This window comes from Salvia hispanica, chromosome 1, assembly GCF_023119035.1.
Source record: "Salvia hispanica cultivar TCC Black 2014 chromosome 1, UniMelb_Shisp_WGS_1.0, whole genome shotgun sequence".
NCBI classification, from domain to species: Eukaryota; Viridiplantae; Streptophyta; class Magnoliopsida; order Lamiales; family Lamiaceae; genus Salvia; species Salvia hispanica.
The window spans coordinates 21,442,764-21,460,593 of record NC_062965.1 but is presented as its reverse complement, the minus strand read 5'-3'; the positions used below and the strand labels follow the sequence as shown (position 1 = coordinate 21,460,593).

The following is a 17,830-nucleotide window of genomic DNA, read 5'->3' as shown; positions in this document are numbered from 1 at the left end:
ATCAAAATTTTTCAAAAATTCACATCATTTATTTTTTTTCGTTTCTAGGGTTTCGAAACCACTTACAATGGTGATTTTCATTGTTTGTTTAGCAGTCAATTCTGATATTATTAATTTGAATATAAGAAACTAGGGATTGTTTTTTTTAAGCAATTACTATTATGAGTTAAAGAAGGTGGACCTCAAGTCAACTCAGACTCAGTGTTGTTCCATCATTTTCATTAACAACTACTATGAAAAATTCAAAGTTGTAATGCCAGAATTTAGCACCTACGGATTGTTTTTTTTAAGCAATTACTATTATGACTTAAAGAAGGTGGACCTCAAGTCAACTCAGACTCAGTGTTGTTCCATCATTTTCATGTCCAATTCTTGTAGGCCTACTTGTGGAATTTACATAAAACAAAGAACAAGAAAAAGAACTTACAATTAATTGTGAATAAAACTAAAATGGTTAAACCACTCCCCACATTATTAAGTCTCCCAAGAGGTGGTCCTAAAAGATATCCAAGTAAACTGCAATTGCCTATTTAAACCCACTTCCACCTAATCTTCATTTGTACACAAAAAAAAAAAAAAAAAATCAATATCTTCTTTCACAATGCTTTCAAACTTGTTGTTCTTCATTTGTATACTAATTTCGTCTTTCATTTTCACTACTCATTCATATAATAACAAATGCCTTCTCCATCAGGAAACCTTGTTGCTTCAACTCAGGGATGAGTTGATCTACAATTCTTCTCTTTCGACAAAACTGGTGCGATGGAATGAACGTAGCGAGTGCTGCTTATGGCATGGTGTGGAATGCGATGCTTCTGGCCACGTCGTTTGTTTGCAGCTGGATGATGAGGCCATTTCTGGTGGAATTGGGGATTCGTCGAGTCTCTTCGGATTTAAATATTTGCAGAAGCTTAACCTTGCCTTCAATGATTTCAACCACACTCATCCCATTCCAAAAGGTATAGGCAATTTCACTTATTTGACACACTTGAATTTGTCATGCGCTCGTTTTGGTGGGAAGGTTCCGGTTGAAATTTCATTGCTGAAGAGATTGGTTAGTCTCGATATCTCCAACTATAATTGTTGGACTCCCAGAGAGATTCTAACCCTTGCATATCCAAATTTGGAAATGCTTGTTCGAAATCTAACAGGGCTTAGAGAGCTCTATCTTGATTGTGTCAACATTATTACCTCCTTTCATCAAAGGAATAAATGGAGCCACATTATTTCATCACATTTACCCAACCTCACCGCTTTGAGCTTACACCGTTGCTCTCTTCCCGGCCCTTTAGCAAGCTCGTTTTGGCAACTCCATTCCATCTCTATTCTTCGACTAGATTATGCGAATCTTTCAACCGTAGAAGTTCCGGACTTCTTCACCAATTTTCCATGTCTGACCGTCTTAAGCCTCAGTAACTGCGGTTTGAAGGGTTCGATTCCATCCACCTTTGCTAATCTAACCAAGCTGATTCATGTCAACTTGGCGTACAATTTCTTGACCGGCTCACTTTCTTCTACGTTGTTCAAAGGTCTTTCCAATCTTGCTCATCTAAATCTCACGGGGAATTCATTCTCCGGTAACATTCCTCGCTCTCTCTATGCTCTCCCATCATTGTTGGAACTCCATCTTAGTTACAACCAATTTAGTGGCACTTTTAAACTAGACAACTTGCTAAGCCTGACCAATCTTACATACCTGGGGCTATCTCAGAATAGCTTGTCAGTAGATGTTGGCAATGTCGATTCAAGCTCATATGGACGTTTCCAATTGAAAGTGTTAGCACTAGGCTCATGTAATTTGTCCAATATTCCGAATTTCATCAAACATTCGCATATAGAAATATTGGAACTATCAGACAATCGGATCGCGGGGGAAATACCTAGTTGGATTTGGGGAACAGAACTTATGTATCTAAACCTCTCATTTAATCTTCTAACAGATTTTCAAAAGCCTTACCATATTCCTGCTTCTCTTAAGTACCTATACTTGGACTCTAATCAGCTCAGGGGTGAGTTACAGCTTCCCATTCCACTTGAATCTCAACTCTGGTATTTGTCTCTTGCTAATAATAGTTTAAGTGGATCAATTCCAACCTTCCTTTGCAATACCACACACCTTGATTTTCTTACCTTGTCCGAAAATAAATTAAGTGGCAGCATACCCCTTTGCCTACTCGAAAACGTTAGGGGGATTGACGTGGATCAAAACAAGGTCAGCGGCAACATTCCAGATCATTTTCCTTCGCATTGTAGGCTAGAATATTTATATCTTAACAATAATAATATGGAAGGGAAGATCCCAAAGTCCCTCAAAAACTGTGGGTTGTTGAAGTCTGTGGACATTGGGAACAACAACATCAGCGGCAACATTCCAGATATATTTTCTATGGATTGTAAGCTACAATATTTGTCGCTTAGCAATAATAATTTAGAAGGGAAGATCCCAAAATCTCTCAAAAGTTGCATGTCGTTGGAGGTCATGGATGTTGGGAACAACTACATCAACAATACATTCCCGTGCATGCTATCATCCTCATTGAGAGTTCTTATGTTGCACTCCAACAAATTCCATGGTGAAGTGACATGCAACATGAACTGGTCAATGCTTCGAATTCTAGATATTTCTTCAAATAATTTCAGTGGAAGTCTGAAATCAATAAACTTCTCTAGTTGGAGGGGAATGATGGAATGGAGTTACGCACAATCGTACGTCTATGGAGTGAAATTAATCATGAAAGGCATAGAGTTAAAACTTGAGGATATTTGGCCAGAGTTTGGTAGTATTGATTTTTCTTGCAATAATTTCATTGGAGAGATACCAAATGCAGTTGGTGATCTTACCTCACTTTATCATCTTAACTTGTCCCACAATGCCATCAATGGAAGCATTCCAGAATCGTTTGGTCAGTTGAGTAATCTTGAATCACTCGACCTCTCTGTGATCCAACTAACAGGGCCGATCCTGCAGAAGCTTGGAGAACTCACATTCCTTGAAGTCTTGAACCTGTCATACAATAAGCTGGCCGGAGAGATCCCAAAAGGCCGTCAAATTCAAACATTTTCAGCTGAATCCTTTGAAGGAAATCCAGGCCTATGTGGTTTCCCTCTCAACACAAACTGCACTCATACTGATGTGCTATCACCGCGAGAACATGAAGATGTCGAAGTGAAGAGGGAGATTGAGTGGGAATACGTATCTGCTGCACTTGGATACGTTGTGGGATTCGGAAGCATTGTATGGCTACTTATATTCTGCAGAAGCTTCAGACATAAATACTTTGGAAAAATTGATGAGATTATTGAAGAAGTATTCGATGGCAGAAATAGGAGAAGAAGACGTGCAAGAATGGTTGCCAGGAACCGAGTCAGGAGACAGTAGTGTTCGTATGTGATATGAGGAGCAGAGGAGACCATTTATAAGCTAGCCCATTTCTTTTTATTTTAATAATGTAATAAGTAGAGTGTTGAGCGTAATTATAAGCTCCATCTCGGGTTTTCTTTGTTGGTTCTTTCCCGAGATGCAAAAGATAGTCAAACCAACTCTAGGGTCCTAGTTAATATTAATAGGGAACTTTGTCATCTTTAACTGATTAAGATAAAAGATTACCCCTTTAGTATTTTTACGCTCTTGAAATTCCTCCACAAAATCCTAGTTCTCTTTCCCTTGCTCGATAGGAAATTAGTTCATATATATAGATCTATTAAATGGATTCTAATTTGAAAATAAGTTAAATCCTTAAGAATATAAGTTAAATGGATCCCGCATCCTATCAGACAGTGTAAGAAAAACTATCAAGTTTGGTCGATTTCAGTTCAATCCCGTAACTTATAAAAATTCTCGATTATATCATTATTTTAACATTTTTTTTAAAATTTTATGTTTTACGTGTCTTAGTTTATTAACGTTATTGTACATGTGTAAAAACTAAATAGCTTATTACTACGTGTATTAAACAATGTCGTTTGGATATACGAAATTAAAGAATACTACCTCTGTCCCTGAAAATTTGATACATATTACCATTTCGGTCCGTCCCTGAAAATTTGATACACTTCACTTTTACCATTTTTGGTAGTGGACCTCTTCCACTAACTCATTCCTACTCACATTTTATTATAAAACTAATACTTTAAAAGTAGGACCCACATCCCACCAACTTTTTCAACTCACTTTCCATTACATTTCTTAAAACCCGTGTCGGGTCAAAGTGTAGCAAATTTTGGGGGACGGAGGTAGTATATTTTTGATCTGCCACATCATACTCAATTTTCCCAAAATTCAGAATCATGGGACAGTTAAGAAAAAATTCTCTCTCCGTCCCACATAATTTTATCCAGGATTCCATTTTGGGCCGTCCCACATAATTTTACCCATTTCACTTTTACCATTTTTGGTAGTGGATCCCATATTCCACTAACTTATTCATACTCACGTTTTATTATAAAACTAATACTTTAAAATTATATAGGACGGAGGGAGTATCAAATTTACGGTGCAATCAATTATTTTTGAAAGTCTAGAAATTGACCAGAAACTGATGTTTTTTCACCAATTTGCCCTTTAATAATTTAGTCTTTCTCTGCATCAATTTTATGAACACTAATAATAATTTCAAATAATTAAAAAAAAAAAAAAACTTTGATTGGGGCTTAATCCCACTTGTGGCCATCACAAGCTAAAATTTAGTGATTCCAATAAATTTTCATTGAAAACTATTGATGAATACCTTTGGGAATGGGTACCCGGCAGCATCCCTGGCCGACGAAATTGATGTTTCCGTTGCTCGGGCAAACACTGACATAAGAGCTCGTGTCTGAACAAAAGCCTATGCAGGCATTGTGGGAATAGTTGTCGCCCACGGCTGTGCTTGTCGCTCCGAAGTCATCACAGCCGATGGTGGTCAGCCAGTTGTTTTCCGACAACGTATATTGGGTCCCCGACAAGTCAATGATGCTCGAATCGCCAGAGGATACATTATAGCAAGTTCCATAAATCAGGTAGGGGTACCGGATCCGGATCTGGGCCGGGTCATCAAAACTTATGTCAACCACTTCTATAGTCTTGTTAATGATGTTTAGGAGGGTTTGGGAGGGGTGGTGGAGGTGTTGCAAGTGATGTTGAACGATGGCCCGAGAGAGCAACGTGGCGCGACTCCGAATGGATATGGAATCGTTACGTTTCCGCAGTGCGCAGGGCAACCTGGTTCAGGAGTTGATGCTATTGCTAGTGGGTGAAGAACAAGGGAGAAGAAGGTCAAGTAGAGAAAAGAAATCATTTGCATTTGTATGTGTAAATCTGAATGCGTAACTTTCCAAATTTTATGTATGAATTGAGTAGTAATTCATCCTCTCCTTCTCATAATAGATGTCACATGATTTTAGGAGATGTTTTGTGTGTTAATTGGTGAGAGAAAATATTTTTTTATAAATGTGAGAAAGAACTTTTTTCAAAAAAAAGTGTGATATCTTTTATGGAATAAATTAAAAAAGAAAGTCTGACATCTAAGTATGGGATAAATGTAGTTTGTTTGACAAGTAGTGTTAATTATGACTAGTCTACTGGTTCAAGTGTTTATTCTTTCCCTCTTAATTATCTATGTTTAGAGAAATATGAGTAAGAAAAAATTAGTTTAACATAAATTTCACTTTTATGTACTGTAATAATTTTACAGTAAAATGAGACAATTTAATAGCAAACTGAGTTAATACAATTTATTAAAAGCAAAATCACATACAAGCTCAACTCATATCCTGTAATAATTTTACAATAAAATGAGATATTTAATAGAACTAAGTTAATACAGTACAATTTACAATTTAATAAAAGCAAAACCACAAACAAGCTCGACCCAATTAATATTCAATTATTTATAATTAGTTTTTATTCAAGTTTATTAAGGGCCATACACCTTTCGTTTGGAATAAATGAAAGCCGTTAGTTTCGAGTGGTTTCAAACTCCAGAACGTGTGAAGCAAAGAGATGTTCGAGAATGTGTCATATTCTATATTAAATCAATAAGGACCGTCTTTAAATTGGTGTGATGTTTTAAACCATAAACACATCTTTCTTTAATTTTAATAATCTCAATATTTCTAAATGCACTTTTCATTTCTTTTATTTTTCTAATTAAAAAATATTTATAATTTAACATTTTATAGAAGGTTCACAAATTTGCCAAATGTATAGCTGAGATTAAATAATCTAAATTGTTATATATTTTACATCAACCATAACTCCAAGTCACCCGTATATAACAAGGCATCTAATTTTCTTTGTTTTTTAGTGGAAAAACACAAGTAAAACACACGGCACTGAAAAGTTTTTCTCCGATTAAGACAAAAGACTTTTATGAATGATAGTATATCATATTGTCCTTATATAACAATTGCTAAATGTTTAATTCCAACTCCACAAGAAATTCTCATATTTGCTATTATTCATAAAAAAATTACAATTCTTTAATGGTAATAAATATTTCGTTAATTTATCGAACAGTGTCGAAATGACTTAGATACGTTTAAGTTCAACATCATCATTTCAATGATTTCATTATTTTTTTAGACTGTAATATTTTCATAAGTTCACTTCATTTATTTTTTTAGTTTCTAGGGTTTCCAAACCACTTATAATGGTGATTTTCATTGTTTCGCAGTCAGTTCTGATATTATTAATTTGAATTTAAGAAACTAGGGTTTTTGTCTCAATCACTTTCGGTCATTCTTGTGGAACATTTGGATCATGAAAGATTGTGTTGTATCATTAACAACTAATATAGTATGACCAATTCAAAGTTGCAATGCCAGAATTTAACATCTAAGGATTGTTTTTTTAAATAATTAATATTATGACTTAAAGAAGGTGGACCTCAAGTCAACTCAGACCCAGTGTTCTTCTATCATTTTCATCAAGTCCAAAATCATATAGGCCTACTTGTGGAATTTACATAAAACAAAGAACAAGAAAAAGAACTTACAATTAATTGAGAAAAAAACTGAAATGGTCAAACCCATCCCCACGTTATTATGTCTTCCAAGTGGTGGTCCTTAAGAGATATCCAAGTGAACTGCAATTGCCTATTTAAAGCCAATTGCCTATCCAGAGTGAATTATTAGTATCTTCTTCCACAATGCATCCGAAGTTCTTGTTCATTAGCACACTTATAATTTCATCCTTCATTTTCACAGCTCATTCTTATAACTACAAATGCCTTCCCCATCAGGAAACCCTGCTGCTTCAACTCATGGATGAGTTGATCTTCAATTCTTCTCTTTCGACTAAAATGGTGCAATGGAATGAAAGTGGAGAGTGCTGCAAGTGGCCCGGTGTTAGGGAGCTTCCTCCCTTAACGAAGAAAGATATACCGGTTACGAGAGTAACACAAGATAATCCGGCGCCCGGCGTGCGGGTCGGCAGTCAAACGTGAAGGCTGGCACGGAGGAGTTCTCCGTCGGCAGCTGTTAGGGTTTGTAATGTATTACGCAAGATGCTTTGGGAAAAATAATTCTTCATTAATTGATTTTGGAAACTAATGAGGAGCCCTATTTATATTATCTAGGACCCTAGGGTTGGTTCAACTTAATCCTATACATCAGGAAAGAACCAACAAAGAAAACCGACGTAGTTATAAAACGCTCGACTCATAAACCGTTCACAATTAAAGAAATTACAATTAAATAAACCAAAGTCTAAATAAAATAAATAGTTCATTCAGGCATTTCGTCGAGCAGTTGGACAGCTACTTGGAAACGAAGTCCTAATAGCGATCCGGCTACTTCAGATCCTTCCTTGGCCTGAGGTTCATTCCTTTCGGCTTCTCTGCCGTCTCTCTCGTCGGCTCCTCCAGCTCCTCAGTGTTCGGCGCTGATTCTTCATCCTCCGTTACTTCTGCCGTCGACGATGGGGTTGCTAGCGGCTCTGTGGAGTCTTCCTCTATTGTTGGTGTTGTCGACGGCAGCTCTGGGGGGCTCTTCTCTGTTGCTGGTGTCTCTATTTCCGGTGATGTCGATGGAATCGTAACAACTCTCCCCGTCTTAAGCACCTCCTTGTCCTCAAGGGGAATAGAAGGAAAAATTTTCTGTAGCTCCTCAAACGGTTCCCACGATGGCCATTCAGACCCATCCGACCATCTGACCAACACGAGTTCGACTGGGGCGCCCTTATACCACATGGTCTGAGAATCCAAAATTGCAACCGGGTAAGCAATCGGCCGGCCTCCCTTGAACTTCTCTGGAAACGGAACAACATTGTCGCCGCTCACAAACGCTCGCAACAAGCTGACATGGAAAACGTTGTGAATGCGACTACCCTCCGGCAGCCTCAGCTTATACGTCACCGGCCCAATTCGCTACAGTATCTCGAGAGGGCCATAGAAACGTTTTGCCAACTTTGCAGAAATCGGTCTCGCCACCGAATGTTGCCGATATGGCTGCAACTTCAGCCACACAAAATCCCCCACCTCAAACTAAATGTGCCGTCTATGGTTGTTCGCCGCTGCACTCATGCACTGCTGAGCCTTGGACAGAATCCGCTTCAACTCAACCAATAACTCCCCCCGCTGTTTGACAAGTTCAGCCACGTTGGGAGGGGTCTTCGCGGATGGTACCGCTGCCACTAACAATGGAGGATCACGACCATACAATGCGCGGAATGGAGAAGTGCACAATGCCACGTGATGGAAACAGTTTAGTGACAACTCCGCCCAAGGCAGAAAATTCGACCATGTAGACGGTCTATCCACCGTAAATGCACTCAAATATTGTTCCAGGCCTTTATTCCTTATCTCAGTTTGGCCATCTGATTGCGAGTGATATGCCGTTGTAAAATTCAACTTGGTCCCGTTGAGGCGCAATATCTCTTCCCAAACCGCGTTTAGGAACACAGAATCACGGTCCGATACCAACATTTTTGGAAAGCCGTGGTGGCGGACAACCGTTTTGAGGAAAAGGTGGGCAACGCGCAAGGCGTCGAAGCGGGTCAGCAATGGTGCAAAATGTGCATACTTGGACAGCCTGTCAATGACGACCATTATGGTCGTGTACCCTCTAGACTACCGGTTATGAAGTCCATTGAGACGTCCTCCCACACTTGGGATGGCACCGGCAAAGGTTGAAGTAAACCAGCCGGCTTCTGGGTCGAGTACTTGGTCAATAAAAATCCCTGACCTCCCGCCTCAGCTTAGGCCAATAAAAACCTGCCGCCATGAGGCGAAAAGTTCTCTCGTGGCCAGGATGACCAGCCAATGGTGTGCTATGGTGCTCTTCCAACAGCAGCCGCCTCATAGACGACGTGGGGCTGACTAGGATCCGACGGTTGAAGTAGATCAGCCCGTCAGCAAACGATAAACGGGCAAGTGAATCGCCCGCCTTGATTTTCCCCACCAGCACCTGCAGATCAGGAAGCGTTGCTGTCTCCTGCCGCAACACCTCGAGGAGTTTTGGTATCGGGTGGGCGACGGTGGTAAACAATGCCACGTCCGTTACCTGTTCTGCCAGCTCCTCCGCTGACAGCACCAGATTGGACCTCGATCCCGAGTGTCAATTGCAGTTGACGGCGGTTCCTCCACATCCCGACGCGAGAGAGCATCGGCCGCCTTGTTAGTGATGCCTCTCTTGTACTCAATGCGAAATTTATAACCCATTAGTTTTCGCACATAGAGTTGTTGATCCGGAGTCTGCACAACTTGTTGCAGTAGCTCCTTTCAGCTCTTTTGATCATTGCGAATTATAAATTCTCTTCACAACAAATACTGCCTCCACTTTTGAATCGCCTCCACAATAGCAAACAGTTCCTTGTGATAGGCGGATGCCACCCTGCGGCGAGGGCCCAATTTTGGACAAAAAAATGCAATGGGATGGCTATCTTGAATTAACACCGCCCCGATCCCTATATCAGAAGCATCAGTCTCAATGCAAAATGTTTTATTAAAATCCGGCAAACTCAAGACTGGAGCAGATGTCATGGCGGCTTTGAGAGCCACAAATGCTTCCTCTGCCGTCGCCGACCATTCGAACGCATCCTTTTTTAGCAAGTCAGTCAACGGGGATGCAATCATTGCATAGTGCGCTACAAAACGCCTATAATATCCAAGAAATCCCCTCAATTGTTTGACCGTGCGCAGTAGAGGTCACGCCGTCATCGCCTCTATCTTTGCCGGATCAGCCTTCAACTGGCCATCTGTAATCAAATGGCCCAAGTACTCAACAGTAGTGCTGCAAAAAGCGCATTTCGACAACTTTACAAAGAACTTATGAGCAAGTAGGAGCGATAGTACCTCGGTTAAGTGGCCGCAATGTGATTCCAGGGTGGGGCTATACACCAAAATATCGTCAAAGAATACTATCACACACTTCCGTAGCAGTGGCTGGAATATACTGTTCATTGCCGCTTGGAAAGTGGAGGGGGCATTGGTCAGACCGAATGGCATCACCAAGAATTCAAAATGCCCATCGTGCGTCCTAAACGTCGTCTTATAGATGTCCCCCTCGTGCATCCGGATCTGATGATACCCGGATCGTAAGTCCAGCTTAGTGAAAAACTTAGCTTTCCCTAATTCATCGAATAATTCATCAGCCGTCTGGATGGGGAAGTGGTCAGGTACCATCGCCAAATTCAAGGCACGGTAATCTATGCAGAACCGAAAAGTGCCATCTTTCTTTCTGATCAGCAATACCGGGAAGGAAAATGGGCTCTGACTGCGTTGTATAATTCCTTGATCCAACATCTCCTTTACTTGCCTCTCGATCTCATTTTTCTGGAAATATGGATATCGATAGTGCCGTACGTTAACGGGTTTGGAGTTGGGTAGCATATGGATCTTATGATCAAAGGGTCGGGCAGGCGGCATTTCCTCTGGTAGGGCAAACACATGCCGAAACTCCTCCAACACCGCACGGACCCCCTCCGGCAGGTCAGCCGGTATTTCCACGTCAGCGGTCAGTAGCATACCGGCCTGGTCTTCGGGCTCGAGAGGCACTAGCTCATAGAACTCATGAGCTGGTGAGTGGCAAGCGAGTAGAGCAAGTGAGTGAAGAGATATCTGCCGTGGACCTGGCTGATTGCCTTGGATGAAGAACATCGTATCGTCCTGATGGAATTCTAATGTCTTGCCCACGAAATCCACGGACAACTTCCCCAGGGACTCCAACCAAGCCATCCCTAAGATGATATCAGGTCCATGAATATCCAAAATGTGGTGAACGTCGCACCTTGTATGGTTAGTTTAGTCTTCCGGGAGACGTGAGAACACGGTAGAGAGCCGCCATTGCCCACGTCGACCCGAAAAGGTCGAATGGGGGTCAGTGATAGTCTCAAGCGTTCGGCAATGCGTGGGTGAAGGAAGTCATGAGTGCTTCCCGTGTTAATCAATATCATCACCTCCGTGGAACCAATGTCACCCGTCACCTGAAAAGGTCTAGACCGGCTGTTCCCATTCAAAGAGTGTAGATGGGAAATGTCTGCTGTAATCACCTCGTCAACTTGCTGATGTACATCGAGGTGGCCCACCTCCTCGTTGACGTCCTCGTCCCCCACATAACACAGAAGCTTCACCGCGCATACATGGCCCGAAACATATTTTTCCGGGCAATGCCAACATAAGCCCTTCCAGGAACGTTCAGATTTCTCCGCGTTAGACACGAGGATCGGTGTTATCTTCGTGCTGGTTGATGACGGCGGTCGTGCTGTGGCGGAGGGACCAGGGGCTGGCAGTGCTGACTGGCGTGATTCCCGGTGCGTCCAATTTTTCTTCGATCCTGATGCGGCCTGCTGAAATGTGTTCTCCTGAGTAGCGCCGAGGCGCAGGGCAATCGCCATCGCCTCTGCTAGAGACTGAGGATGTTGTAACTCCACTTTTTCCTGAATCGGTTGCTTCAGTCCCTCGATAAATATCGGGATAAGGGCATAGTCAGAGAGGCCTTCAACGCGATTTAAATATTTCTCAAAGGTGTCGTGATAGTCAGCCACCGACCCTGTTTGAACCAATTTTGCCAATGTGCACATGTAATTGCGAAAACTTTGAGGATCAAAACGATGGCGCACATCATCTGGGAATTATGCCCACATCACATTACTGAATAGTGAAGGCGATCCTCCTCCGACATCATAAGATGGTCGAAATAGTATTCGACACGGGAAATCCAATTCGTCGTGTCCGATCCGTCAATGTGGGGCTCGCATCTGTACACCGTGACGATTATCCGCATCCTGGGGGTAGGACAAGCGCTCGCGACGCGGTGGTGGGTCCCAACAAGAGGATCGGTGGCGGTCGTGCCAACCCTGCTGACGGGTCGCTGGTGGGTCCCAGCTTGAAACCGCACGTGGACGATAAACTGTCATTCGTCGATCAGTAACTTCCTCTCGAGGCCAAGCGCCATCGCGCCGGTAATTCCCACGGCCTCCAAACGTACCGCCGCGGCCGCCACGCCCCTTGTGTGTTCTGTGATCCCAAAACCCCAATTGCTGGCGACGTGGGTTCGTGGGATCCCGACCGCGATCAGAGTCGCGATAATCCGCATAGGCTGCGTCATCTGAATCAAATCCTTCATCCGGCGGATCCTTATCCTGCTATATCGGGTTCTCCAATACCTCCAATCTGACTTCCAATTGATCGAAACGGGACATGATTCGATCAAACCCTTGCGTCAACGGGTCAGGCGGGTTTGCATCCACCGGTTGTCGCTCGCCCCTCGGTGGAGGGCGCGGCGGACCGTCGTTATCCCGCCAATTCCCCTGGGGGCGGGGCACCGATCCAGCCCCCCGTCAACACAGGAACGTTGGATAATACGTTTGAAATATCCATGAGTGAGTTCAAGATGTAAAAGCACCAGTTGTTAGGGAGCTTCCTCCCTTAACGAAGAACGATCTACCGGTTACGAGAGTAACACCAGATAATCTGGCGCCCGGCATGCGGGTCGGCGGTCAAACGTGAAGGCTGGCGCGGAGGAGTTCTCTGTCGGCAGCTGTTAGGGTTTGTGATGTATTACGCAAGATGCTTTGGGCAAAATAATTCTTCATTAATTGTTTTTGGAAATTAATGAGGAGCCCTATTTATATTATCTAGGACCCTATGGTTGGTTCGACTTAATCCTATACATCGGGAAAGAACCAACAAAAAAAACCCGACGGAGCTTATAAAACGCTCGACTCATAAACCGTTCATAATTAAAGAAATTACAATTAAATAAACCAAAGTCTAAATAAAATAAATAGTTCATTCAGGCATTTCGTCGAGCAGTTGGACAGCTACTTGGGAACGAAGTCCTGATAGCGATCCAGCTACTTGAGATCCTTCCTTGGCCTGAGGTTCCTTCCTTTCGGCTTCTCTTCCGTCTCTCTCGTCGGCTCCTCCAGCTCCTCAGTGTTCGGCGCTGATTCTTCATCCTCGTTACTTCTGCCGTCGACGATGGGGTTGCCAGCGGCTCTGTGGAGTCTTCCTCTATTGTTGGTGTTGTCGACGGCGGCTCTGGGGGGCTCTCCTCTGTGTTGCTGCTGGTGTCTCTATTTCCGGTGATGCCGATGGAATCGTAACACCCGGTGTCGAATGTGATGCTTCTGGCTACGTCGTTAGTTTGCATCTCGATGATGAGGCCATTTCTGGTGGAATTGAGGATTCATCGAGTCTCTTCAGATTTGAATATCTGCAGAAGCTTAACCTTGCCTTCAATGATTTCAACTACACTCATCCCATCCCAAAAGGTATTGGCAATTTCACTTATTTGACACACTTGAATTTGTCACGCGCTCGTTTTGGTGGGCAGAGGTTCCGGCTGAAATAGCATCGTTGAAGATATTGGTTAGTCTCGATATTTCCAACTATGATTGTTCGACTCCCGAAGAGTGTCTAAGTCTTGAGTATCCAAATTTGGAAATGCTTGTTGGAAATCTAACAGGGCTTAGAGAGCTGTATTGGATTGTGTCAATATTACCTCATTTCATGAAAAGGAATAAATTGAGCCACATTGTTTCATCACATTTACCAAACTTCACCTCTTTGAGCTTGGCTCATTGTAATCTATATGGCCCTTTGTCTAAATCTTTTTGGGAACTCCATTCCCTTTCTATTCTTCGACTAAATGTTAATGATGTTTCAATAGTAGAGCTTCCAGACTTGTTTGCCAAATTTCCAAGTTTGACCATCTTAGGTCTTCGTAACTGCAGTTTGAAGGGTTCTATACCATCCACCTTTGCTACCCCAACCGAGCTGATTCATGTGGATTTGTCAAAGAACTTCTTGACAGGCTCACTTCCTTCTACGTTGTTCGAAGGTCTTTCCAATCTAGCTCATCTAAATCTCACGTGGAATTCATTCTCCGGTAACATTCCTCGCTCTCTCTATGCTCTCCCATCATTGTTGGAACTTCATCTTATTTACAACCAATTTAGTGGCACTTTTAAACTAGACAACTTGCTAAGCCTGACCAATCTTACATACCTGGGGCTAGCTCAGAAGAGCTTGTCAGTAGATGTTGGCAAAGTCGATTCAAGCTCATATGGACGTTTCCAATTGAAAGTGTTAGCACTAGGCTCATGTAATTTGTCCAATATTCCGAATTTCATCAAACATTCGCATATAGAAATATTGGAACTATCAGACAATCGGATCGCGGGGGAAATACCTAGTTTGATTTGGGGAACACAACTTACGTATCTAAACCTCTCATTTAATCTTCTAACAGATTTTCAAAAGCCTTACCATATTCCTGCTTCTCTTAAGTACCTATACTTGGACTCTAATCAGCTCAGGGGTGAGTTACAGCTTCCCATTCCACTTGCATCTCAACTCTGGTGGTTGTCTTTCGCTAATAATAGTTTAAGTGGATCAATTCCAACCTTCCTTTGCAATGCAACACACCTTGATTTTCTTATCTTGTCCGAAAATAAATTAAGTGGCAGCATACCCCCTTGCCTACTCGAAAACGTTAGGGGGATTGAAGTGGATCAAAACAAGGTCAGCGGCAACATTCCAGATCATTTTACTTCGCATTGTAGGCTAGAATTTTTATATCTTTATAATAATAGTATGGAAGGGAAGATCCCAAAGTCCCTCGAATATTGTAGGCGGTTAAAGGCCATGGACATTGGGAACAATAACATCAGCGGCAACATTCCAGATATTTTTTCTATGGATTGTAAGCTAATATATTTGTCGCTTAGCAATAATAATTTAGAAGGGAAGATCCCAAAATCTCTCAAAAGTTGCATGTCGTTGGAGGTCATGGATGTTGGGAACAACAACATCAATGATACGTTCCCGTGCATGCTATCATCCTCATTGAGAGTTCTTATTTTGCACTCCAACAGATTCCATGGTAAAGTGACATGTAACATGACATGGTCAGCTCTTCGAAATCTAGATATAGCTTCAAATAATTTCATTGGACGTCTGGAATCAATAAACTTCTCTAGTTGGAGGGGAATGATGCAATGGAGTTATGCTCAATCGTACGAAGTTGAAGTGACATTAATCATGAAAGGGCTAAAGTTAGAACTTAAAAAAATTTGGCATGACTTTGGAAGTATTGATTTTTCTTGCAATAATTTCATCGGAGAGATACCAAATGCAATTGGCAATCTTACCGCACTTTATCATCTCAACTTGTCCCACAACGCCCTCAACGGAAGCATCCCTCAGTCATTTGGCCACTTGGGTGATCTCGAATCACTTGACCTCTCTCGAAACCAGCTAACAGGGCCAATATCGACGGGGCTTGAAGAACTCACATTCCTTGAAGTCTTGAACCTGTCATATATAAGCTGGTCGGAATGATCTCAAAAGGCCGTCAAATTCAAACATTTTCAATTGAATCCTTTGAAGGAAATCCAGGCCTCTGTGGCTTCCCTCTGAAGACATATTCATTGCCAGAGACATGAGAAGAAGGCGAGCAAGAATGGCTGCCATCGCCAGGAACCGAGTCAGGAGACACTAGTGTTCGTATTGTGATATGCGGAGCAGAGGAGCCCAGGCCATGTCACGCTGGCCCATTTATCTTTTTATTTTATTAATGTAATAGGTAGAGTGTCGATCGTAATTATAAGCTCCATCTCAGGTTTTTTTTGTTGGTTCTTTCCCGAGATGCAAAAGAGAGTCGAACCAACCCTAGGGTCCTAGTTAATATTAACAGGGAACCTTGTCATCTTTAAATGATTAAGAAAAAAGATTATCCCTTTAATATTTTTACAATTACTCCACAAAATCCTAGTTCTCTTTCTCTTACTCGATAGGAAATTAGTTAGTTTAATAGATCCATTAAATGGATTCTAGTTTGAAAAGAAGTAAATCCTAAAGAATAAAATTCCAATATAAAAACACATCAATGGGCTGAAAAAGGTCTAAAACAAATTTGGGCTCATAAGCCCATAGAAACTTCCACCATGAGAATTGAGAGGGTCGGGGATTTTTGCACGAGTGTCGTAGGCACGTGTCCCTTCCTATTCAACAAGATTTATAAGTTCGCACTTTCCAAAATACTATTAATTAGCATATGGTAAGTTAGGGTGTCTAACCCACGAGGAACGGTAGCATCCGTTATGTATTTCCACACTTAGAAAGGTTTTGGCGATGCCGCCACGCTCTTAATTGGGGGTGGGAACTAAACTACGAAATGTAAACAAGACTTTAACTAAGATTGGGAACTAAAAGTGAAAATAACATGCAATTAAAAGGAGGCATATAAACTGGGCAATCTGATAAAATGGGCAACTTAGCAGAGAATTTTGCACTTGGCGAAAATAAGAACTCTTAGAAAATAAAAACAAAGCAGCATCTTGCACGAATATTACTAAGTTCAGAAGCAAAGGAACTAAGTTAAAAGGTAAGAGAGATAAACTAAGTGTTAGCTACTAAATAAATCTAGAAACTAGGATTGTGACCCTTAAAAGTAGCTAAACTAATTTAATCCTAAAAGCTAAACTAAATAAGATGTAAATGAAGGTTGAGTGCAGAAGCTAACCAAGCTAAATGGGCTGCCAAAAGTGAAAAGGAATCATGTACTTGTTTTCTATCAACTTCTATTATCCAAGGTGTAAAACCAATGGATAAAAGCCAACAACTAATGGTTCTTCAACTTTACTCCTAAAAGCTGATTTCTCTACTGCTCCTTCACTAAAAGCACATAAATTAAAGAGGAGAAAGAGAGTAGATGGCTGCTACATAAACAAAAATGCTAGACAAACACAAGATCAACAATTAAACTACCTAAACATGCATTGAAAACACCAAACTAAAAGCTGAAACATAAAGACTCATTGAAGAAGATAAAGAAAGCTTAAGAAAACTTAAACATGGTGGAAGAACACTCAAGAACCGAGCTCATCAAACTCATGCCAAATCATATGAAAATGACACCCGACGAGGCACCGAAAACACATAATAACCATGGCTGATTTTTTTGAAACTTTTCCAACTCTTTCTCCACGTTTTTAACTACAAACTAGCTAAGAAAAATGCTTGAGGAACTGATTTTAAAAGAGTGAAAGAAGTTTTAACTAACAAGAAAGCAACAAACACTAGAGCTAATCAACAAGCTAAAAACCGAAAACAAGCAAGAGCTAAACTTTAAAACACATTGAATACACAAACACTTAGAGAAATTACTATTTGAAATAAGTTTTTAAAACAGGTCCATCAACAATAGCTAAGAGTGAGATTGATGCAAAAGAACTCCAAAAGTTAAGAACAAGCGACTAGAGAAAATAAACACTACTACTAAATTACTACTACTTCAATATGCAGCAAAATAAGGCCAACACTCTAAACTATAGAGTTAAGATGCTAGAAAGAGTACAACCAAACCAAGTGCTACAAAAGAGCTAGAGCATTCAAACACTACAAAC

At 41.4% G+C, this 17,830-nt stretch overlaps 3 protein-coding genes across 3 annotated transcripts; 2 read left to right on the top strand and 1 right to left on the bottom strand.

Annotated features, from left to right (window-relative positions):
* The first annotated feature begins 577 nt into the window (after positions 1-577).
* LOC125218347 (receptor-like protein 11) lies at positions 578-3,617 on the top strand. Its single transcript, XM_048120003.1, has 2 exons — positions 578-959; positions 2,955-3,617. The coding sequence occupies exons 1-2, from the start codon at positions 602-604 to the stop codon at positions 3,377-3,379; spliced, it is 783 nt and encodes a 260-aa protein (XP_047975960.1). The 5' UTR covers positions 578-601; the 3' UTR covers positions 3,380-3,617.
* Positions 3,618-9,144: 5,527 nt separating this feature from the next.
* Positions 9,145-10,052, bottom strand: LOC125189939. The gene is made up of 2 exons (XM_048087158.1): positions 9,938-10,052; positions 9,145-9,500 (listed from the first exon to the last, which is right to left on the bottom strand). The coding sequence occupies exons 1-2, from the start codon at positions 10,050-10,052 to the stop codon at positions 9,145-9,147; spliced, it is 471 nt and encodes a 156-aa protein (XP_047943115.1).
* A 2,053-nt stretch (positions 10,053-12,105) lies between these two features.
* On the top strand, positions 12,106-15,764 carry LOC125189928 (receptor-like protein 36). Its single transcript, XM_048087147.1, has 3 exons — positions 12,106-12,291; positions 13,414-13,693; positions 13,756-15,764. The coding sequence occupies exons 1-3, from the start codon at positions 12,106-12,108 to the stop codon at positions 15,762-15,764; spliced, it is 2,475 nt and encodes an 824-aa protein (XP_047943104.1).
* Positions 15,765-17,830: the final 2,066 nt, after the last annotated feature.

Excerpts from the sequence above, each read along its gene's own strand:
- LOC125218347 (XM_048120003.1), top strand. The coding sequence starts at position 602 with ATGCTTTCAAACTTGTTGTTCTTCATTTGTATACTAATTTCGTCTTTC. Across the intron at positions 960-2,954 it reads CACTCATCCCATTCCAAAAG|GGCCGATCCTGCAGAAGCTT; the intron begins GTATAGGCAATT and ends TCCAACTAACAG.
- LOC125189939 (XM_048087158.1), bottom strand. The coding sequence starts at position 10,052 with ATGATTGCATCCCCGTTGACTGACTTGCTAAAAAAGGATGCGTTCGAA. Across the intron at positions 9,501-9,937 it reads GACATCTGCTCCAGTCTTGA|CGGAGGAGCTGGCAGAACAG; the intron begins GTTTGCCGGATT and ends TGGTGCTGTCAG.
- LOC125189928 (XM_048087147.1), top strand. The coding sequence starts at position 12,106 with ATGGTCGAAATAGTATTCGACACGGGAAATCCAATTCGTCGTGTCCGA. Across the intron at positions 12,292-13,413 it reads ACCCTGCTGACGGGTCGCTG|CGGCTCTGTGGAGTCTTCCT; the intron begins GTGGGTCCCAGC and ends TGGGGTTGCCAG. Across the intron at positions 13,694-13,755 it reads CACTCATCCCATCCCAAAAG|AGGTTCCGGCTGAAATAGCA; the intron begins GTATTGGCAATT and ends TTTGGTGGGCAG.